Source organism: Artibeus jamaicensis, unplaced genomic scaffold (genome assembly GCF_021234435.1).
Source record: "Artibeus jamaicensis isolate MK-2021 breed Jamaican fruit bat unplaced genomic scaffold, CSHL_Jam_final contig_60, whole genome shotgun sequence".
Lineage (NCBI taxonomy): Eukaryota > Metazoa > Chordata > Mammalia > Chiroptera > Phyllostomidae > Artibeus > Artibeus jamaicensis.
Genome location: NW_026521900.1, coordinates 10,741,941 through 10,765,479, shown reverse-complemented (window position 1 = coordinate 10,765,479; position 23,539 = coordinate 10,741,941). Strand labels below are relative to the sequence as shown.

The following is a 23,539-nucleotide window of genomic DNA, read 5'->3' as shown; positions in this document are numbered from 1 at the left end:
TAATTTCTTCCTCCCACAGTTCACCAATTTATTGGGTTTAATGTGTATCTTTTTTGTTATATCATATAAAATCCACATTTTGTCCATGCTTTTAATGAAAGTAAATGGCAGTTATATTTTGGGTTTTTTCCCCAACCAGCATTATGTTAAGATTTCTCTGTGTTGTCATGGGTGCATCTAATCTATCTGTTGCTTCTAATGGTTGCAATAAACTCCAACATGTACATCCACGGCATCATTTTATCCCTGGGTGCTCCCAACAAGAGATACTGGGCTGCCTCCAGCACCCACATTTCAATAAATAGTGCCTTGTAAATGCTCCCTTATGGGCTAGTGTGAAATTTTCTTTTGGATGTGTACTCAGAGAAGAATAAGCTGGGGCATAGGAGATGCACATATTTAATTTTTGTAAGCAGTGCCAGATTGTTATCTGCAATGGATGGAACAATGTATGAAGGTGCTTACATTCCCTTGTCTCTGTCAACACTTAGCATTACCTAGCATTCTAAAATTTTCCAGTTTAGCTCCCACTCCCTCTGCCCATCCTCTCTGCTCCTCTCCTCCCGCTCATTCAGTTGCCCCTCTCTCTTCATTCTCTCCCCCTCTCCTTTCTTTTCCTTCTTTCACTCTTTGTCTCACACACCCCCTTCATTCCTGTCTCCTTTCTGACACTGCACTGGGAAGAATCAATCAATCAATCAATCAATCAATAGAATTTTCAGTCTATCTGGTACAGTCAAATTTCATTATTATTTTTAAAAATATTTATTTATTTATCTTTAGAGGGGAAGGGAAGGAGAGGAGAGAAACATCAATGTATGGTTGCCTCTAGTGCGTCCCCTGCTGGGAACTGGCCTGCAGGGAACTGGCTTGCAACCCAGGCATGTGCCCTGACTGAGAATTGAACCACGATCCTCTGGTTTGCAGACCTGCGCTCAGTCCACTGAGCTACACCAGCCAGGGCTAAATTTCATTGTTTTTTAACTTGTATTTCAAAATGATGGATAATGATTTTGAGTTCTTTTCATGTGCTTGTTTGATTTTGGGTTTCTTCATGAAATTGCTTGTTCATATCTATATTCCTATTAGGCCAGTTCCCATATTCCAATATTTCTTTTCTTGTTGATTTTCAGGGGCCTCTTGGTCCGATTACAAATCCCTTGCTGTAGCCTTTCTTTATTCTTTCATTTTCAACATTTCTAAATTTTTGTATGTGTGTGTACACCGCTGGACCTTTTAAAAAGTCCAATGAGGGAGTCTCTATGCTCTATTTTTGTAATTACTGTTAAAACTTCTAACATCAGCCCTGGCTGGTGTGTCTCAGTGGATTGAACACCGGCCTGTGAACCAAAGGGTCTCTGGTTCAGCTCCCAGATCAGGGCTTATGCCTGGGTTGCAGGCCAGGTACCCAGTAAGGGGTGTGCAAGAGGCAACCACACATTGATGTTTCTTTCCCTCTCTTTCTCCCTCCTTCCCCTCTCCCTAAAAATAAATAAATAAAATCTTTAAAAAATATAAAATTCTTTAAAAAAAAAAACAACCTTCTGACATCTCATTTCATATTCTCCATATACAGTGGTTTTCTGTTCCTTTTTTTTCTACCATCATACTCATACCTACTATTTTCTTTTTTCTTTAAAGATTTTATTTATTTATCTTTAGAGGAGGAAGGAAGGAGAGAGGGAGAGAACTGGCCTGCAACCCAGGCATGTGCCCTGACTGGGAATCGAACCGTGGTTGCTTGGTTCCCAGGCCCGCGCTCAATCCACTGAGCTACACCAGCCAGGGCCATACCTACTATTTTCTTTGGGCCTCTTTTATGCCTTGTGTTTCTGTTTTATCTTTCTCATATTATCTATTATACTTGTTTAAAATTATTCATCTGTCTCAATACTTCTGCTTTAGATATTGTATGTCATGCAGTGTGGAAGGCAGCCTCCAATATAGCAGCCAACAATCCATGCCTCCTGTATAGTTCCCTCCAATGTTGCACTAGGGTTGGTCTGTGTGACCAAGAAAACATCACAGCAGAAGTGATGGAATGTCACTTCTGAGGTTCAGTTATAATAGACACTGTGGTTCTGTCTTCATTATAGTCTCTCACCTGTTTGTTGGGACCATGTGCTGTGAGGAGGCCCGTGGAAAGGCTCAGGTCTCCTCCCAACAGTCCCATAAGTGTGCCATGTTCAAAGTGGGCCCTTCCGTCAAGTCAGGCCTTCAGCTGACTGCAGTCTTGGCTCACAACTTGATTGAAACCTCAGAAGAGACCCTGGACCACTGGGTTCAACTGCCCCCAAATTTCTGACCCTCAGAAACTGAGAAAATTTATTTATTGTTTTAAGCTACCAAGTTTGGGGGGTAATTTGTTATGCAGTAATATATAATACATCCAGTTTATTTTTCTCTGGAGGTAGTTATACTGTCTCAGTGTGTAGTTATTTTGGTGCTGAGCACATATTTCCCCGATGTGAGCAGCTGTTCTGGCTGGTAAAACATCTTAAGGGAAAGCTGAAGGCCAGACTCAACTCTGCTCAATCACCTGGACTTCAAGGGATTGGGGGATGTGTGGGGAGATAAGTCAGAGATCGGACAGTCCCAGGTACCGCAGAAACAGAGGTCTCGGTCCCATCTGCTATCACACCACCTGACAATTCCTATGGCAGGGGTTTCATCTTTAAACCCTCGGATGAGGCCATCTCCCCAGGTGTCACCACCAGCAGGGTGTTTGGTGCCCTGACGCTAGTCCCTCAGACACCTGTACTCATGGCTGGGATGATTTCTGCAGTGATGGGGCAGACGAGGGCCTTCTCAAGGCAACATGGGGGAGAGGTAAGAGCCAGAACTTAAATCTCTAACCTATCCTGTATTTGCTACCTCCGGCCACCTACCGCTCAAAATGCTGGCCAGTTAAAGACAATCTTCCATTTCCTTACAGGTCTTCACAGCTGTGCCGGTTTCTGGAACTTCCGTTTCCCTCTGCGGTTTCTCCAGGATTCCTTCCGGGCAAGGGAATTGGTGGTTTGCGCTGTTTGCCATCTTGGCAGGAACCAGATGTCCCAGCTCGGTATCCTCAGGGACTAATAGAGTTTTCTGCCTTTCAGGGTTATCTCAGCCTCCTATTCACAGAAAGCACCCCTCTGGTTCTCAGAGGTCCCAAGTTGCCATACACGGAATTGACTTGTATTGCCCCACAAATACATGAGGTCATTAATCATAGAATGCACTCAGAAGGGTGTCAGCTGGTTCCTGAAGGTGGGGAACACTTCAGATCCTCAGAGGGCCAGATACCCCAATATCTTAAATGCTCCTTGGTATATGTATGTGGGGCTACCTGTGCCCCTTGTATGGACTTGTTAGACCCACAGTCTTGGAGCACCCCGGACACAGAATGGTCTCGTCTGGCTCTTCCGGTGACTGAGCCCTTATCTGAGGAATGGTCAGCTTCCCCTCCAATATTGGGGTGTGATGGGAGCCTTTTAAGGGTTAGTTCCAGCTTTACATGGTATTCTTGGGGAGACATAAGAAGATGACTGCCATAATGCCCCTCATCTCTGTTAACATTGCCCTGTGCAGCAATTTCTGGCCAGAACCCAGCACAGCAAGGCCGCCGCCTGTAGGACCCCAGTTACCCTACCTGTTATTTGCCACATCCTCCTGGACAACAGCATCTGACCTGTGACACGATCTACCTTCGGAGAATGTACGTGGGAAAAAGGACTTTCTTTTAGTGATTAACTTCTAAATAAGTGGGTAGCTTCTTCTAGGGCCTGAGCTTTATCAATGCTTGCTTTGTTTGTCCACAGTAGTGGGATGGAGAAGGCAAATAAAAGGTATGTATTGGTAAAAGAGTTAATAGAGGTACCCGTGAGCTGGAAATCTAGCTTAGGGCTTAGGGCCCTAGGCATGGCAAGGCTACATACGGTCCCTTAAGCTGCCCTAAAGCAAGTGACAAGAATAGGAACCTTAAACCCCTGCCTAGGATTGCCAGCTTTAATGCAGAAGACTCACAAGGAAGGGTCTAGATCCTGGAACCAATGACATGTGGAAAGCCAGAGGTGGTTGGCCGAATGTTTCGAAGTAGCCCATACTTCCCAGTCTTTGTGATGAATCTTGCCCTTTTTGAGCCAGGATCTTTCTCGTTCCTCATTCAGGTGCCTGTCCTGAAAACACACATTCACAGCCACAATCCAGATCCATATAGGCAGACAGCTGTACCGCAAAACAGCCTCAAGGCTTCCTCGAGCAGTCCTCGCCCTGGGCTCACCTTTTAGAACCAATTCTCAGCATCTACTCTCCCACCACTGGGGAAGAAGGCACTGCATGACCCGCCCCCCACCAAGTGAACTATTTCCGCTCCATCATGTGAAAAGCCCCTGAGAACTCCACTTACAACGAAAACCAGAAAGAGGGCAGAGAAATAAATAGACCACAGTGACCTTCATGTGTGCAAATTACAGTTGTTAAAAACAAAGCAACGAAAACAGAAAAGAGGCTGTAGTCTCAATGGGATGGTGCCGAAGTAGAGCCCTGTACTCTCAGACCTGCAGAGAGAGGCTCTCACACGCCATCAGGTCTAGGGCTGGCAGGCAGGGAGGTGGGGTCTCATGTGGAGGTCCTCATGGCAAAGAATGGAGATGTGGTGGGGCTGACGGCGGGCTGGAGGGAGCCTAATCAAGATGAGGCTGTAGCCTCAGCTCCCTCCTCTGAGTCCCACACTTCGGACTGCAGGTAATCAGCAAAGAGAGCCTTGGCCCTGCGTAGGACGCGCCCCAGGTGGTGTTTTCGCACGAGGCGGTCAAAGTGCATGGCCAGCTCGTTGTAATCCAGCCCATTGCGCATGATGTGGTCACGGTGCTCCAGAAGGATGGCGAGGCAGAGAAACAGCATGAATGGGTTCCCCCGGCCAAACTCCTGGGGTGGGGGCAAGCCCAATGGATGTTGGGGTGGCAGGGACTTCCCAGGGTCTTGTGGGGAGCCCACTTCTGGCATCAAGGGGGATCCTGTAGCTGCATCACCAGCAGGAGAGGCCTCCTGGGAGGATGGAGGAGATGAGGAGGAGGGGGAATCAGGGCGGGACGAGGAGGAGAGCAGTGGGTCTGAGGAGTTGAGCAAGGGCTCGGAAAGGGACTTGGAGCTGATGAGGGAAATGGGATGGGGTAGCTGAACCAGGGGGTCCCTCCTGGGTCTGGTGTTATCCCTGAGTTGCTGGAGGTCATCCAGACTGGCCTGTCTTAGGAGACGCCCCCCACCACCAGGCCCCTGGCTGGTCATGGCCAAGTGGTCAACTGCATCTTCAAAAGCACTGCCTCCCCCACCGGCAGGCCTTAACATGTGCCTCTGTCGTACGGGCCGCCCCCTGTGGCTACCAAAGCCAGCGTCTGCCCCTTGGCTGGGGGGTCCAACGAGCTCTACCTCATGTTCAGGAGGATCTGGGGGCAGTGAACTCCAGGTGACCTCAAGCATGCGGAGGGCATCATCAAAGGCAAACTCGCGCTTGAGCTCGAGCAGCAGCCAGCGGTAACAGAAGAAGAGATCATCAGCACCGGCTTCTTGCAGATACTGGTAGAAGTCAGGGTCAGCGTGTCGCAGCAGCAACTTTAGGTGGGCGAACTTGGTGGCCATGGCACGGCCATCAGGATGGAAGTTTGCTGCTAAGCGCTTCATGATGCCACAAAAGCAGACAAAGGCATGGCCTTCATGGTCCATGACAGCAAGGATGGGTGAGGCAAGGTCGCTCATGCCCTGGCAGTAGGACACCTGTGGGTGGGTAACGGCATAGGTGGTGAGCAGGTCGTGTAGTGCCCGCAGGTGTGGGCCATCCTCAGGCCCTGCATAGTAGGGGTGGGCCCGGTCCGTACGCAGCACATCCTTGAGGACAGTGCTGCGGATGAATTCCAGGTCCTCGGGGCTTGCTCGCTGAGCCCACTCACTCTTAAGCTGCTCATACTCCCGACTCTTGCGTTTCATGTAGTCCATCCGTTCACGGCCTGTCAGCCCGTCTGGGTACACATTCAGCAAGTATCGCCACACCACCTGGCCAGGGACAAAAAGGATGAGGCTGAGGTTCTACAGATGAGCAGCCACACCCCAGGGTATATCTGTCACCACCTACCCACCTGCCCTGGACCTTTTTCCTCCTTCAGAAAGATCTGTCTTTCACCTCTGACTCCTAGCCCCTGGTAAAGGAGAGCCTGCTGCACTGGACCATCACCACTCCATCCCATGACTGAGTGGTCCACTGCATGTGTCTCATGAGTTACTCATGACTGTGGGAGTGATGGGTCCAATGAGTGGCTAAGGAAGCTCACCTTTCGCAGGGAGGGCTCAACACCTCCATGATAGATCCGCAGGCGCAGCTCCTCAGGGCGGGAAAGCTGGCCCTCGTGGTTCAGGTATGTATGGAACTCAGCATCACTCAGGGGTGGCTTGAAGGGCTTGACATCCTCCCCATATGACCAACTTAGCACCTGCTGGACCTTAGACAAGGTGCGGCCCACCTGTGAAGGAGGGAGGGAGGCCACTTGTCAGGTGGGCCGGCTAGGGGCAGGTACCGACCAGCAGGCTCAGAATGAAGGGAGCCAGGCAGGCCCTGCCCTACAACCACGGAAGGGCCCCGGGGGTGCCTGAAACCACCTGAGAGAGGATGGACTGAGTGAAGGGCAGGGCAGCCGTTGTCAGTGACGACCGTTTCTCAGCCAGCAGCACGTCGGAGCCAATGACATCCTTGGGGCTGATTATGTCCCAGTCTTCCAGCAGTGGGCCTGGACACACGGAATAAAACAACGTGAGAATGGGGATAAGAACTCCAGATCTGCGGGCACGGTTCCTCTCCTACCAACACCAGGCTACCACAAGACAACGAGTGACTCCCACTCTCTCTTTCCATGTCATCTAAATCATGAAAAAAACAGAGCCATAAATAATGCTTTTTAAAAAAATATATTTTATTGATTGCTTTTTCTATTAGACTGTCTTTTATATTAGGTAACCGTCTCCCAAAATTGCTGGGCAGACACTAAAAGTAATATTTACTATGCTCCAGGTACTATGACAACGTCTTAGCTTTTAATATATACAATAAGAATATGAGACAATATTGCCATAGTACTAAGTGCCAGGAGGTATTCTGAGCCCTTTGCAAATATTAGCTTATTTTATATTCATATCCACCCTGTAAATTAGGCACTATTACTACTGCTACTTTCTATGAGAAAACAGGCATAATCAGGACTAGATAGTTGCCCAAAGCCCTACAGCTAGGGAGTGAACGAACCAAAATTTGAAGCCCAGGTCGAAAGCTGGAGTTTCTACACTCTTAATCCATATTCATGCTAGTTTTTAAAAATTATTCATAGTCTTTTAAAAAAGATTTTATTTATTTATTTTTAGACAAAGGGGAAGGGAAGGGAGAAAGAGAGGGAGAGAAACATCAATGTGTGGTTGCCTCTAATGCCCCCCACTGGGGACCTGGCCCACAACCCAAGCATGTGCCCTGACTGGGAATCAAACCAGCGACCCTTTGGTTTGCAGGCTGGCGCTCAATCTACTGAGCCACACCAGCCGGGGTTATACTCATGCTAGTTTTTCTCCCACAGACAACATAGTTTACCATGATCATTGTCATTTTTACAGACAATGACAAAAGGTTAACAAATGGCCAAGATTCTACAGCTAAGCCCATATACATATTAGAAAAATATATTTTTGGAATAGGTATGTTGTGTATGTTATACAGAGGAAACAATGCGATGCTTGACTTTCTCCAGTTTTGGCCCTTGGAACATCAGGAGAAGTCTTTCCCTTCTCTCATCTTTAAACCTGTTTGCATCCTTTCTTCCACCTCAAATGTGATGTGGACAAAGCAACAATAAGACCCAGCAGCTTTCAAACTCTGTTATGTGAAACAAATCGACTTGGATTTATATAACGTGTTGTCACTTGCAGGCAAGTGCCATCCCTAAGCAGCATTTCCATGGAGTTCACTGTACGTTGTCCCTCAGAGCTAAAGGGGAAGCAAACCCTAGGCCGCATTTGGATGTCACTGCCCCTCCTTGGATGTCTCAGAGTGGACTGTAAACCTAAGGGGTCCAAAAGGGGAGCCTGGGAGCTCATCCAGATATGACCTCTTCTTCTGTTCCTCATGTGAGTTAACAGTGTCTCTATCTGTTCAGTTGCTTAAGCCAGAAACTTGAGAAACATCCTTGCCTGTCTTCCACTCCCTCAACTCCCAGGGCCAAACCTTTGCTAAGCCCCATGGCTTCTGCATGCAGGACATACTTTAATTCCATCCCCCCTCTCATTTGCACTTTGTCACCCTGTCTCTCCCCTGAATCTGCCATCTAACTAGTCCCTGCTTCCTATTTGCCCCTTTCTACTATCTCCTGACAGCTGCCAGAGTGGTCTTTCTAAAACATTAATCAGAGCATTAAAACACAATAGACAACATGGAGGTCATACTACTGAATAGGTAAAATGGAGAGGGTCAAAATAATGGTTTGAAAGATACACCCTAGAAAAACCCCTTCAAGGCACAAGAGCTAAAGCTTCATCATCATTTGAGTGAAAAAGTCAAGAGACCTGGAAACCTAATATACAAATACTGGGAAATGCAGGGGGGGAAAGGGGGATAAGGAGGAGACAGTATAATCGTACAGGCATGAAGGAGGTCCATCAGATGAAGAAATGACTCACCAAATCTTAGCATTATTTAACAAACAACACATATATAGCAGGCCTCCTCTGACTCTATCCAGATGCTGGTGAAGTGCCCAAATTCCAAGAAGGAAGAAAAACTCTTGCCAGCTTCCAAAGACGAGGATGAGGCTGCTTACAACAGAAAGAAGGTCAGAATGGTGATGGATTTCTGTTCCCCAACTCCGGAAGCAAGAAGACGGTAGCTCGCAGTACCCATGGAACACTGAGAAGGCCTGAGATCCAAGGGCTCCATGCCCAGCTCAAACAGTACATATCTATGCTGGCCAAAGAAAGACATTTTTGATCACTAGAGTACGTGATCACCACGTACCTTATCGGAAGAGAACAAAGAAGTACTCAAAGGAAACGACTACAAGGGCTCAAGGAAGGGAAGGCAAAGGAAGGGCAAAGGGTGACAGGCCGCAAGTTTGTAACATATAGTTAAACATAAGCTGACAGAGACACTGTGATTGGGAGTTTGTAATCTTAACTGTTACTTTAGCATTCCTGAAACATAACTAACCGACTCTAAAGAAAAGACAGTGATAGCCTGGAATTTAAAAAGAAACAAAAATTACTGTTTTAGCAAAACCCAGAAGTTAAGGGTTAGGGATCAGAGGAAGAATTAGAATTACAAGTGTTCCAAAGCCAAAGTTTCCATTTTAGGGCTAGGGAGGGCGGGGAACCCTGGGGTGGAAAAGTGCTCTGAAGATGTCACTGCCAATTGTGTAAAAAAGCATAAATGCAGCTATGAGGTTTTTATGAGAGATATACCTAAAACTAGGTGACAGAGAAAGGATGAAAATTGAAGAAACCTGAAGGGACATTGTACCTGGTGAACACAAACAGAAAGCAAGAGCAGCAATTTGAATGTTAGAAAAAGCATCACTCAAGGCCAAAAACATTACAGGAAAATCTGTATTGATTTCAAAAAGGAAGAATCCATTAATAAAATGGGTAAATGATTTCTACAAGTACAAACTCATCTAGTGGCAAAACCTCATCTGAACTAACACATGATTAAACATAGTCTTTATGTAACCCCACTAAGTGTGAATATGCACACATTTTCCTGAACAAACACCTAAGTGTTTCATTATGGGGTGTGACCTCAGACCCTGTTTGCAGTATTATATAATATATGCTACATGTACTGCATTTCCTCATCAAAAATTTGTCAAGCTTCCCAAACCCTAAATTAATATGTAAATGCTGTGCAATGCTAATCATAAATCTAATGGAGTTTTCCATAGACATGGATAAAATTATTTTAAGGCTCATATGGAAGAATTCACATTTAAGAATAGTTAAGAAAAAGAAGAGTCAAGAAAAGAAGAGTGGGAAGATAGCAAAGCTTGCCTTATTAACATTTACCATAAAAGTATTGTAATAAAAATATGATGTTAGCATAGCAATAGACAAAGAAAGCCATTGGTGGAATGCAATAGAAAGACTAGATGTACATGTTAATTGCAAGTGCACACGGAAGCTCAACATTCACAAAAGTAGCGTTTCAAGTCACTGTAGAAAAGGTAGTTATTGAAAAAAGATACCTGCACACTTGCCAGTGTGGCTCAGTTTGTTAGAGCATTGTCCTATACACCAAAAGATTGGGGGTTCTGTTCCTGGTCACAGCATATACCTAGCTTATGGGTTTAAGGACCAGCTGGGGCATGGTGGGAAGCAACCAATCAGTGTTTCTCTCTTTCTCTTTCTGTCTTTCCCTTCCTTTCTCTCTAAAATCCCTTCCTTTCTCTCTTTAAAAATAAACATATATATTTTTTAAAAGATGCTGGCATGCCTTGTCCAGGTAGCTCAGTGGGTGAGCATCGTCCAGATATGCCAAGGTTGCAGGTTCGATTTCTGGTCAGGGCACATACAAGAAGCAACCAATGAAGGCATAAATAAGCAGAACAACAAATTGAAGTTTCTCTCTCTCTCTCTCTCTCTCTCTCTCTCTCTCTCTCAAATCAATTTAAAAACCAATGCTGGCAGCAATGAATAAATACCTATAAATAATAACCTTAAATGTAAATAGATTAAATGCTCCAATCAAAAGACATAGGGTAGCTGAATGGATGAGAAGACATGACCCACACATATGCTGCCTACAAGAGACTCACCTCAGAACAAAAGACAAACACAGACTGAAAGTGAAGGGATGGAAGAAAATATTCCAAGCAAATGGACAGGAAAAAAAAAAAAAAAGCTGGGGTGGCAATACTTTTATCAGACAAGTAGACTTCAAAACAAAGCCCATAACAAGAAATGAAGACGGTCACTACATAATACTTAAGGGAGTTATCCAACGAGAGGATATAACTCTTGTAAACATATATGGACCCAACGCAGGAGAGCCTAAGATAAGAAAAATTTTGGAGGACTTCAAGAAAGAGACTACCAGCAATATAGTCATCATAGGGGATTTTAACACCTCACCGTCAACAATGGACAGATCTTCCAAACAATCAACAAGGATATTGTGGCATCGAATGACCCCCTAGATCAAATGGACTTAATTGATATTTACAGAGCATTTCACCCTAAAGAAGCAAAATATACATTCATTTGAAATGCACATAGATCATTCTCAAAGACAGACTACATGGTAGGGCACAAAACAAGCCTCAACGAATTCAAGAAAATTGAAATCATATCGAGCATCTGCTTGGATCACAATGGCTTGAAATTAGGAACCAACCTCAATGAAAAAGCTCAAAATCATTCAAATACATGGAGACTGAATAACATGTTATTATATAATGAATGGGTTAACAACACAATCAAGGAAGAAATAAAAAAGCATCTAGAAACAAATAAAAATGAACACACAACCCCAAACCTATAGGACACAGTGAAGGCAGCCCTGAGAGGGAAGTTCATAGCAATACGGGCCCACCTAAAAAACATAGAAAAATCTCAAATAAACAACCTAACCCTACATCTACAAGAACTGTAGAAACAACAAAAAAACAAAGCCCAGAGTGAGTAGAAGGAACTAATCAAGATCAGAGCAAAATTAAATGACATAGAGACTAAAAAAAAATACAGTTCAAAAGATCAATGAATACAGGAGATGGTTCTTTGAAAAGACAAAATTGACAGGCCTCTAACCAGACTCATCAAGAAAAAGAGAGAGAGGACCCAAATAAATTAAATCAGAAATGAAAGAGAAGTAACAACTGATACCACAGAAACACAAAGTATTGCAGGACATTACTATGAACAATTTATATGCCAAGAAATTGGACAACCTGTGTGAAATGTATAAATTTCTAGAAACATACAATCTTCCAAAACTGAATAAAAAAGAAGCAGAAAGCCTGAATAGACCAATAACAACTGGCAAAATTGAAGTAGTAATCTAAAAACTCCTGGCAGCCCTGACTGGTGGATTGAGAGTGGGCTGCAAACGAAAGGGTCACCAGTTCGATGTCCAGTCGGGGCACATGCCTGGATTGTGGGCCAGGTCTCCAGTATGGGGCATGAGAGGCGACCACACATTGATGTTCCTCTCCCTCTCTTTCTCCTTCTCTTTCCCTCTCTCTAAAAATAAATAAATAAAATCTAAAAAGAAAAGAAAAGAAAAACCCTCCTGGCACACAAAAGCCCTGGACTAGATGGCTTCACAGAAGAATTTTACCAAACATTCAAAGAAGAACTAACTCCTATTCTTTTCAAACTACTCCAAAAAAAAAAAAAACTCAAGAGGAAAAAAGAATCCCAAACTCTTTTTACAAGGCCAGCATTACCCTAATTCCAAAAGCAGGTAAAGACACAACAAAGAAAGAAAATTACAGGCCAGTATCTCTAATGAATATAGATGCTAAAATCCTCAACGAAATATTGGTAATCTGGATGCAGTAATACATTAAGAAGATCATACACCATAATCAAGTGGGATTCATCCCGGGGACATAAGGTTGGTACAATATTCACAAATCAATAAATGTAATACATCACATAAACAAAATGAAGGACAAAAACCACATGATTATATCAATAAATGCAAAAAAAACCCCATTTGATAAAATCCAGCACCCATTTATGAAGAAAACACTCAGCAAAGTGGGACTAGAGGGAGCATTCCTCAACATAATAAAGGCCATATATGAGAAACCTTCTGCCAGCATCACAGTCAATGGGCAAAAACTAAAAGCTCTCCCTTGAGATCAAGAACAAGACAAGGATGTCCACTTCCACCACTCTTATTCAACACAGTACTGGAAGTTCTAGCCACAGCAATCAGACAAGAAAAAGAAATAAAAAACATCCAAATAGGGAAGGAGGAAGTAAAACTGTCATTATTTACAGATGACATAATAGTGTACATAGAAAACCCAACTTCTGGCCAACATGGAGGTATAGGTGGAAACACTGTACCTCCTCGCACAACCAAGTTTATGAACAACAAAGATTTAGAAACCAGAATGCAACCAAAACAGAGAAAATTGAACTGTACTGAAGTCCGACAACAACAAATCATTCATCCAGACCGGTAAGAGGGGCGGAGTCAGTGACTGGCAGAGCCGGGTCCAGCAGGAAAAAGCAGCTGGACCAACCCAGGCGCGCATGCACCAGTTGGCAGATCCCACGTGTGGGATAGCAACAGGCAGACCCAGTGAGGGTGCAAGGCAGCTGGCTGACTATGGTCACGCATTCACATGCAGATAAACCAGGTGAAAAAATGAACAGTGAGACAGACTGCACAAACCAGGGCCCCAGTGCTGGGAAATAAAGCCTAAAAGCACCAGTTGGAAAAACTTGCAGGGGTTGAGGTTCCGGGAGTGGCTCCCAGGCTCACAGGAGAGTTCGTTGGAGAGACTCACAGGGTTCTGGAGGGTGCACAAGCCCACACATAGAGGAACCAGCACCAGAAGGGCCCAATTTGCTTGTGGGAAGCAGCAGAGAGGACCGAAATCCAGGAGAGAGAAGAAAAAACACCAATGCCCCTCTCTGACCCCGCCCCCACATATAGGGTCACAACCCAGCAAGTGGGTTGCCCTGCCCTAGTGAACATCTACGGCTCCGCTCCTCATACGTAACAGGCGTGAACAGACCAAAACATTATGGCTCAAGAAGAACAGCTCAAAGCCCCAGAGCTAATACGTCTAAGCGAGCAAGAGATAATCAACCTATCAGATGCACAGTTTAAAGCACCGGTGGTCAGGATGCTCACAGAACTGGTTGATTTTAGTCACAAATTAGGTGAAAAAATGAAGGCTACACTAAGTGAAATGAAGGAAAATGCACAGGGAACCAATAGTGATGGGAAGGAAACTGGGACTCAAATCGAGGGAGTGGACCAGAAGGAAGAAAAAAAAATGACCAAACAGAAAAGAACGAAGAAACAAGAATTCAAAAAAATGAGGAGAGGCTTAGGAACCTCCAGGACATCTTTAAACACTCCAACATTTGAATTATAGGGGTACTAGAAGGAGAAGAGAAAGAGCAACAAGTGGAAAACTTATTTGAACAAATAATAAAGGAGAACTTCCCCAATCTGGAAAAGGAAATAGACTTCCAGGAAATCCAGGAAGCTCAGAGAGTCTCAAAGAAGGTGGACCCAAGGAGGAACACACCAAGGCACATCATAATTACATTAGTCAAGATAAAAAAGGAGAGAATTCTAGAAGCAGCAAGAGATAAGGGGACAGTCACCTACAAAGGAGTTCCCATCAGACTGTCAGCAAATTTCTCAAAAGAGACCTTACAGGCAAGAAGGGGCTGGAAAGAAGTATTCCAAGTCATGAAATCCAAAGACCTAAATCCAAGATTGCTCTATCCAGCAAAGCTTTCATTTAGAATGGAAGAACAGATAAAGTACTTCTCAGGTAAGGTCAAGTTCAAGGAGTTCATCATCACCAAGCCCTTATATGAAATGTTAAAGGGACTTATCTAAGAAAAACAAGATAAAAAATACGAATAGTGAAAGGACAGCAAACTCACATTTATTAACAACCATACCTAAAATAAAAGCAAACTAAGCAGACAGCTAGATCAGTACCAGCATGACCTTGGACATGAACTAAAGGGGGAATGGGGGGAGGGGAATGAAGGTGGGAAAATGGGACAATTGTAATGGCATAATCAATAAAACATAAAAAAAAAGAAATTAAAAAAAGAAAGAAAACCCCATAGACTCCACCAAACAACTACTTGACCTAATAAGTGAATTTGGCAAAGTAGTGGGATATAAAGTTAATATTCAGAAATCAATGGTATTTTTATACAGCAACAATGAATTATAAGAAATAGAAATTAGGAGAAACATTCCACTTACTATAGCAACAATCAAAATAAAGCACCTATGTATAAATTTTACCAAGGAGGTAAAAGACCTGTACTCAGAAAACTATAGAATATGGCTCAACACCAGGAAGACAAACAATCCAATTTAAAATTGGGCAAAGGATGTGAATAGACGCTTCTGTAAGGAGGACGTGCAGATGGCCCATAGACATATGAAAGATGCTCAACATCACTAGCCATTAGAGAGATGCAAATTAAAAGTACAATGAGTTGTCACCTCACTTCTGTCACAATGGCCAACATTAATAAATCAACAAACAAGTGCAAGCAAGGATGTAGAGAAAAGAGAACTCTAGTGCACTGTTAGTGGGAATGCAGACTGGTGCAGCCACTGTGGAAAACAGTATGGAATTTCCTCACAAAATTGAACATGGAACTACCTTTTGACCCAGTGATCCCACTGCCAAGAATATACCCTAAGAATCCTGAGACACCAATTCAGAAAAACTTATGCACCCCCTGTGTTCATAGCAGTGCTATTTATAATAGCCAAGTGCTAGATACAGCCTAAGTGCCCATCAGTAAATGAGTGGATCAAAAAAACTGTGGTACATGTACACGATGGAATACTATACAGTAGGAAGAAAGGAGTTCCTACTTTTTGTGACAGTGTGGATGGAACAGAGAATATTATGCTAAGTGAAATAAGCCAGTCAGTGAAAGACGAATACCACGTGATCTCACTTATAAGAGGAATCTAATGAACAAAATAAACAAATGAGCAAAATAGAACCTGAGGCATGGAATCATGAAACAGACTGACAGCCACCACAGGGGAGGGGATAATGGTGGAAAGAAGGGGAAGGAACTAGTCAAGGAACATGTATAAATGACACGTGCACATGGACAATGGTGTGGGCATTGACTCTGGGAGTCGGGGGGTGGGATGGGCAGAGGAGAGCAAAGGGGAAAAATTGGGACAACTGTAATAGAATAACAATAAAAATCATGCTGGCATAATTAACTATCTGAAATTTTTATTTTATTTTATTTTTTAAGATTTTATTTATTTATTTTTAGAGAGAGGGGAAGGGAGGAAGAGAGGGAGAGAAACATCAATGTGTGGTTGCCTCTCACGCACCCCATGCTAGGGACCTGGCCTGCCAGCCAGCCACGTGCCCTGACTGGGAATCGAACCGGTGACCCTTTTGTTTGCAGGCTGGCACTCAATCCAGTGAGCTACACCAGCCAGGGCTAATTCTATTAAATGAAAAAGAACAGTAAGTACACAGAATTATCAAGAAAAAAATTTAGAAAGGAAATCATTAAATATATCATAAAGGTATGTGATTAAAACAACATGGAACTGGTTTAGGATTTAACAGAAATCAAGGTTGGAGAATCAGGAATTTAGAAACAAACCCGTAGAGGTGAAGGAATTTGGTAGATAAGACAACAGGAGGAAAAGAATGGACTCATCAATAACCAGAAAGTTGGTTCTCTTTTAAAAAATGTCTGTCTCCGTGCTTTATTTGCATTCCTCTCAGTTCTTACCCAGTTGAGGTTTTCTTCATGTATTTATTAGCCAAGTAATTTGGTTTCTTTACTGAAGTAGCGTTATAGTGTCTATTTTACAGGTGAGAAAGGCAAGGCTTAGATTGAGTTAAGTGAATGAGCGAAGCGCGCAGGGCTGGCTGCTCAGGGGCAGAAGTTCCTATACCTCTGGCTACTTGTCTTTTTCCACTTGTCTCTCTGCCTGTCTCTGTCACCATCTTTCTCTGACTCATGTTTCATTCTCTATCTCTGTCTTTCTCATGTCTCTTTTTCTCAAGGCTGCCAATCTTAACAAGGGCAAAATTTTGTACAGTCAAATGGTTATGAGCAAAGACTGAGGAGTCATTCCAACCACCATCTGGGTTCAAATCCTGCTCCCCCACTTACTGTGTGACGTGGATGTGTTCTGTCTCCTTTCTGAGCCTCAGTTTCCTCATCTATGACATGGGGACAACAATTGGTCCTACCCTGTAGGATTGTTTTGACAATCCAATGAATAACTAATGTGTGTAAAATGACCCCAAGCATTCAACACAATAGCTATTTATATGTTATTATGATGTCAATAAAATGCTTTGGTCACCCCAAATGGCCACAGGAGTTCCCTGAGGCTGGGAACCATGTTTTTCAATCCATGATTTTTTATTTTAAAGAATTTCAAATCTAAAATAAAGTTAAAAATGAATATATTGAACATCCATACATCCTTCATTTAGCTCCTTTAACTATTGACAATTTTGCCATATTTGCTTCATTTCACTCTCTCTGTGTATATACACATAATTTTGGGGTGAATCTGTGTGTTCTGAGGGACCAGCATAGGGAAGAGTGGGGGAATAAATACGAGAAAAGAAGTAGCTGAGAGATCAAGGGAACAATTGAATGAGTGAGTAAGAATACAAACAAATTGCCTTGGCTTGTGTGGCTTAGTGGATTGAGTGCCCACTTGCTAACCAAAAGATCACTGGTTTGATTCCCCATCAGGGCACATGCCTGGGTTGCGGACCAGGTCCCCAGTTGGGGACAGGGGAGAGGCAACTGATGATGTCTCTCTCCTGCATCGATGTTTCTCTCCTTCTTTTTCACTGTCCCTTCCCCTGTCTCTAAAAATAAGTAAACAAATCTTTAAAAAACAAGAATACAGGCCTGGCTGGTGTGGCTCAGTGGATTGAGTCCCAGCCTGTGAAACAAAGGGTTGACGGCTGGATTCCCAGTCAGGGCACATGCCTGGGTTGCAGGTCAGCTCCCCAATAGGGGGTGCGTGAGAGGTAACCACATATTGATGTTTTTCTTATCTTTCTCCATTTCCCTCTAAAAATAAATAAAATCTAAAAAGATAAAAAAAGAATACAAATTGTAATAAAAATACAATAAAAAATTTAAAAATTGCCCTGGCTGGTGTAGCTCAGTGGGTTGAGCACGGGCCTGTGAACCAAACAACTGTGGTTCAATTCCCAGTCAGGGCACATGCCTGGGTTGCAGGCCAGTTCCCAGCAGGGGATGCACGAGAGGCAACCATACATTGATTTCTCTCCCTCTCTCCTTCCCTTCCCCTCTAAAGATAAATAAATAATATCTTTTAAAAAATTATAGAAACTATATTGTACTGATATTAAAAAAAGAATACAAACAAATGGATGAGTGCAAGATGAGTGAATGAATAAATACAACTATCATTATAATCAGCATTGTTATATTTATATATTATCATAATTGAAACATACAATCTATAGCTTTATTGTTATATTGCATTATATAATTATATATTACTAGATTATGTGCTACAATAGTAAATATAAAATGATAATTATTGTTATTAGAGCTAATACTTTTTGAGTATTCACCATGCAGCCATGCACAGTTACAGGTATTTTACATAAATTTCCCTGTTTAATCCTCCTGATAGCCCTAAGATACCATTAAGTCTACAGGTAAAGAAAAGTGGCCAAGCCAAGACTTGGGCCTAGGCTACCTTGCTCCCTAGCCCAGTGTGAAGGAGGGTATTGCAAGGGGCAGAGTCATCATATGGGGACATGGTAGGTAGGTCCCAGAGCAATTCCGTGAAGGACACTGGGTACTCACTGTCCTCAGTGGGCCGAATGTCTACACGCAGCTGCAGGTAAGGTTTGGAGGCTGTGGCGAAAGCTGTGCTGAGATCCCAGTCAGACAGGAGTGAGAGGTAAGCTTCCTGCCCCAGCCGATCCCGGCCCAGGTAGCTGATGCCAAAGTTCTTCTTCCTGCTCATGAGAGGTGTGGCAGCTTTCAGTGCCCCAGTTGCCCCGGAGGCCTTAGGGACAGTTTTCAAAAGAATCAGGGGATGGTAGATGGTGCTGACAACTATCTACTATATACTAGGTATTATGCTAAGGATTGTGGGCAGGTTGTTCATCTTTGTTACACAAACACAGAGACAGACACACACCTGCTTATATCTGGAGGACACATTGGAAACTGGTAAAATGTTGGTACCTTCTAGGGAGGGTGACAGGGTAGTTGAGATAGAAGTGGAAAGAAAGCAGTCTTGTTTCTGCATAAAAAAGCAATCTGTATGATTTTCACAACAAAAGATGTTTAAGCAAAAAAGGTCAAATAACAACTAGAAATTTGTTCTTCAGATATACTTGTGTAACTATGCAAAGAGGCGTGTCATGTGATGACTACTGTAACCATGGAAACATCCAATACCCATCACTTTTGTACTCTTCTGAGTTTTGTTACCATGTGCATGTATTCCTCCAAAATAACCACAACAAAATAACCATCACACCTGCCCCTGAGGGACACCGCTTTTTCATCTATCAGGTTGGCAAAATCTCCAATGTTTTCTAATAACCAATGTTTATGAGGGTATCAGGGAAACATATTTAACATGCTGCTGGTGATATTGTAAATCGGTAAAACCTGTCTGGAGAACATTTTGGAACCATCCATTGAAATTTTTTAAAAGACTTTTTATTTATTTTTAGACAGAGAAGAACAGAAAGAGAAAGAGAGGGAGAGCAACATCAATGTGTGGTTGCCTCTCGCATGCCCCCTACTGGGGACCTGGCCAGCAACCCAAGCATGTGCCCTGACTGGGAATCGAACTGGCAATCCTTTGGTTCACAGGCCAGCACTCAATCCACTTAGCCACACCAGCCAGGGCCAATCAACTGACATTTTTAAAAGCATAGACCTACCCTGGCTGGTGTGGCTCAGTGGACTGAGTTCCAGCCTGTGAACTGGATGGGATGCGGGTGGTTCCTGGTTCGGTTCCTGGTCAGGGCACTTGCCTGAGTTGTGGGCAAGGTCCCCAGTTGGGGGCACATGAGAGGCAACTGATAGATATTTCTCTTACAGAAATCGATGTTCTCTCCCTCTCTTCCAATATCTCTAAAAATAAATAAATAAAATCTTTGAAAAAAATAAAAAGCATACCCCCTTTAATCCATGACTAAATTTCCTCAAATGCTCCAAGATACATATATATGGCTGTTCACTGTGGGTTTATTTACTATAATAAAACAAACAACCTACCAAACAATAATAACAAAACAATCCAAACAATTGCTTTTGAGGTAGGTCGCCCACTGGTCGATTACCAGCATCCTATTACTCACCCATTCAAGTCAAATGCTCTGATGAGGATGTGCTGTAACACATCAAGTGAGGTGATCTGGGGGTCAACAGCAAAAGAGCGGAACTCAGGTGGCAAGAAACTCTCACATTTCTGAGGAGAGAAGACATGAGGTAGGCCATCAGAGGCATATCATCATGCTGAAGCGGAGTGAGCATTGGAGGCAAGGTCAGAGAAGTGGCAGGGACCATATCAAGGCAAGGCAGGCATTCTGGATGATGGTGAGGACTTAAGTTTTTGCTTTGAGTGAGGTGGGAGCATTGGGAGGGTTCTGAGAAAGGAAGGATGTACTCTGACTTAAGATTTACAAGATCCTTCTGGCTGCTCTGTCTAGAACAGAGTGGAGGGCAAGGGAGACAGCAGCAGTCTAGTGAGGAGGGAGATACTGCAACCGTCCAGGCACTCAGTCCTTTTTCTATATCCCCTCAACGATGGTTGCCAGGATCATCATGTCCAGTCTGATCTTTATTATATCAGTCCTCCATGCTGCAACCAATCTAGTACATCAAGCTACAACACTCCCTTGTTGAAATATCTTTTTTTTAAATTGCCGATCAAGTACAGTTGTCCCCATCCCACCCACTACTCCCCCTTGCCTCACCCATCCCCACCTCCCACCCTCAATTCTACCCCCTTTGGCATTGTCCATGTGCCCTTCATACACGTTCCTTGACAACTCTCCCCCTATTTTCCCTGTTTAAATATCCTGAAAGAGTCCCCAACAGGTGGGCCTATAGGACCTAAGCCAGCCTGTCTCCTGTCAGCTTTTTATCACTTTACATGCTGGTACTACCAAGCTGCTGAAAGTTACTTTTGAACACACCCTTGGTTTTAGACCTTTGCTTGTGCTGATTCTGTTCTCTTGAGGGTCCTTCCCACTTTCTTCAAATGGTTCACTCAGCTCAGGTATCATCTCTTTTCTGAACACCCAAACTTCTACCTTAGATTTTCCTCTAGGACACTGAAGGGATCCACTTACTTCTCTCCAGAATCTACCCTTTTCTTAACACCACCAGTGCCAACACCCTAGTCCAAGTCATCATCACTGCTTGCTGGAACTAGTGTAACAGCTTTCTTTTTCTTTTTAAGATATTTTATTTATTTATTTATTTTTAGAGAGAGGGGAAGGGAAGGAGAAAGAGAGGGAGAGAAACATCAATGTGTGGTTGCCTCTCATATGCCCTCTAACTGAGGACCTGGCCCGCAACCCAGGCATGTGTCCTGACTGGGAATCAAACCAGCAACCCTTTGGTTGGCATGCCGGCACTCAGTCCACTGAGGTACACCAGCCAGAGCTAACGGCTTTCTCACTCAGAGTACACACCAAAGGCCATTCACAATCTCCCCTTTCTCACCTCTGTGATTCACCTTCATCCACTCTTACCCTCACTCCCTTGGCTCCAGCAATAGGGGAGCCTAAGGGCACATGCCAAGCTCATCCACACCTCCCAGCTTTTGCCCTTGCTATTTATTCCCTCTACCTAGAACACTCATCCCCCCCCCCCATAGGCACATGCTGACTCCTTCTAATTCCGGTCTCTGCTTCTTCAATACCTCTCTGGGAATTTCCCTATACAACCTTGGGTAAAGTAACACCCTAGTTCAGAACCTTTTTTATTATTTCCTCATGACATTCACCAGTGTCCGCAGTATCTCATTTATTTAGCTGTTCGTCTCCCCCGCAAACTGTAAGTTCGTCCAGGTAGAGACTTGCACAAAAGTGCACTCTCAACACATGTTCACTGACTTCGGTGCCTCCTATTTAGGCAGCACCCACCCCCTCCCCATTGCTCAGGGCCTCACTCCTCAACTATTAAGCCCCCTCCTTCATCCCTATAGCCTCTCTTCTCTACCCATAATCTCCACTCATCCAACTCCATAGGCCCCTACCCCTTCATTTTCGTCTCCACGCCTTCCAGCCCTGCCCCACATTCCCAGCTCCAGTTTACTCCAACCCCTGCCACCATCACTAGGCCCTCAAGCCTCGCCCCTAAGATAACAACCCAAATCTCAGGTCCTGCCCTCCAGCCTAGGACAGCCACCACCTTCTCCTTCCCTGACAGCCCCGGGCGGTCTGGTTGAGCGTCAGCCAACCTCACCTTGACTCGAACCCGTACTACCTCTCGCTCCTCCTCCTCGGCCGCTGCTGCTTGGACTCCCCCGCCAGGTGAGGGCGCTCTGGAGCCGGCCAATTCCGAAGACCCAGGGGCCGTCGCCATCTCGCCCGCCACCCCCTTTAGGGTGACAGGTGACAGCTGCCTCTCTGAGCCCACTCGTTGTGAGGCGCCCGCAGCCCCACCTTGCGCCCGGGCGCAGGCGCAAAGGGCGCTATGCGACCCTAGCAACCCCTGCCACCGCCCCTCCCACCTGGCCAAGTGGAGGTCGCCTCTGCGCGTGCGTATACCGTACAGTAGCCAGAAGCCCCGCCCCCAGCGTCGGGCATTTTGCCTTACTTCAGCCAGTGCGCAGGTGCGTACTTAGGCCCCGCCTTCCCTTGTCGCGATTTGGTTGTTTGGGTAGTTTACTTATGAATTCTCGTAGTTAGTGTTATAAAGTGATGACCTATTGGAGCGAGAGAACCGAGGGGTGGGGTGGGGAAGGAAGGTACCGTGAGGTGAGGTTAAGTCCTCCTACAGCCTGCGCCAAGTTGGCTCGTGCCTCAGTTTCAGATGATGTCATCTATTTCAAATGCTGTGGCCATCTCTCGTAATGAAGACGCTGAACGGAAAAATAATCCATTTTCCAGAATTTAAAAAAAATTTAAAGATTTTATTTATTTACTTTCAGAAAGAGGGGAAGGGAGGGAGAAACAGGAGAGAAACAGCAATGATATATAGGATTGGTTGCCCCTCTCACACGCATCCAGCTGAGGACCTGGCCGGTAACCCAGGCGTGTGCCCAGACCTGGAATCTAATGACCTTTGTTCGTAGGCTAGTGCTCAATCCATTGAACCACAACAGCCAGGACAAACTTGGCCTTCATTTTTAAAAAATATTTTATTTATTTATTTGTAGAGAGGGGATTTTATTTTTAGAGAGAGGAAGGGAGGGAGAAAGAGGGAGAGAAACATCAGCGTGTGGTTGTCTCTCATGCGCCCTCTGCTGGGGACCTGGCCGGCAATCTAGGCATGTGCCCTGATTGGGAATCAAACTGGCCACCCTTTGGTTTGCAGTTCAGCACTGAATCCACTGAGCCACACCAGCCAGGGCAGTATTAACTTTTTAAAGAATATTGTGCCCCGCCCGCTGTGGCTCAATGGGTTGAGCGCGGGCTTGCAAACCAAAAGGTTGCTGGTTTGGGCACATACCTGGGTTGTAGGTCAGGTACCCACTAAGGCGAGAGGCAACCACACACTGATGTTTCTCTCCCTCTTTCTCCCTCCCTTCCTCTCTCTAAAAATAAAATCTTTTAAAAAAGAACAT

General features: G+C 44.5%; 1 protein-coding gene across 3 annotated transcripts; it reads right to left on the bottom strand.

Moving 5' to 3' along the window:
• Window positions 1-4,441: 4,441 nt before the first annotated feature.
• Window positions 4,442-22,473, bottom strand: TBC1D25 (TBC1 domain family member 25). Of its 3 annotated transcripts, XM_037159747.2 has the most exons (7): window positions 22,216-22,395; window positions 20,100-20,209; window positions 18,583-18,737; window positions 6,634-6,761; window positions 6,309-6,497; window positions 5,413-6,033; window positions 4,442-5,031 (listed from the first exon to the last, which is right to left on the bottom strand). In XM_037159747.2, the coding sequence occupies exons 1-7, from the start codon at window positions 22,333-22,335 to the stop codon at window positions 4,672-4,674; spliced, it is 1,683 nt and encodes a 560-aa protein (XP_037015642.2). In that variant the 5' UTR covers window positions 22,336-22,395; the 3' UTR covers window positions 4,442-4,671. The 3 variants fall into 3 exon arrangements, with proteins under 3 accessions (XP_037015642.2, XP_037015653.2, XP_037015641.1); XM_037159758.2 differs by having other exon boundaries at window positions 4,442-6,033; window positions 22,216-22,473; XM_037159746.2 differs by lacking the exon at window positions 22,216-22,395 and adding an exon at window positions 18,923-19,027 and having other exon boundaries at window positions 4,442-6,033; window positions 20,100-20,160.
• Between the last annotated feature and the right edge of the window lie 1,066 nt (window positions 22,474-23,539).

Bases quoted from the DNA above. Each gene is read 5' to 3' on its own strand.
- TBC1D25 (XM_037159758.2), bottom strand. From the start codon at position 22,335: ATGGCGACGGCCCCTGGGTCTTCGGAATTGGCCGGCTCCAGAGCGCCC. The intron at 20,210-22,215 runs GTGAGGTTGGCT...TTCTCTCCTCAG, and splicing joins TAGTACGGGTTCGAGTCAAG to AAATGTGAGAGTTTCTTGCC. The intron at 6,498-6,633 runs GTGGTTTCAGGC...CCTCCTTCACAG, and splicing joins CTCAGTCCATCCTCTCTCAG to GTGGGCCGCACCTTGTCTAA.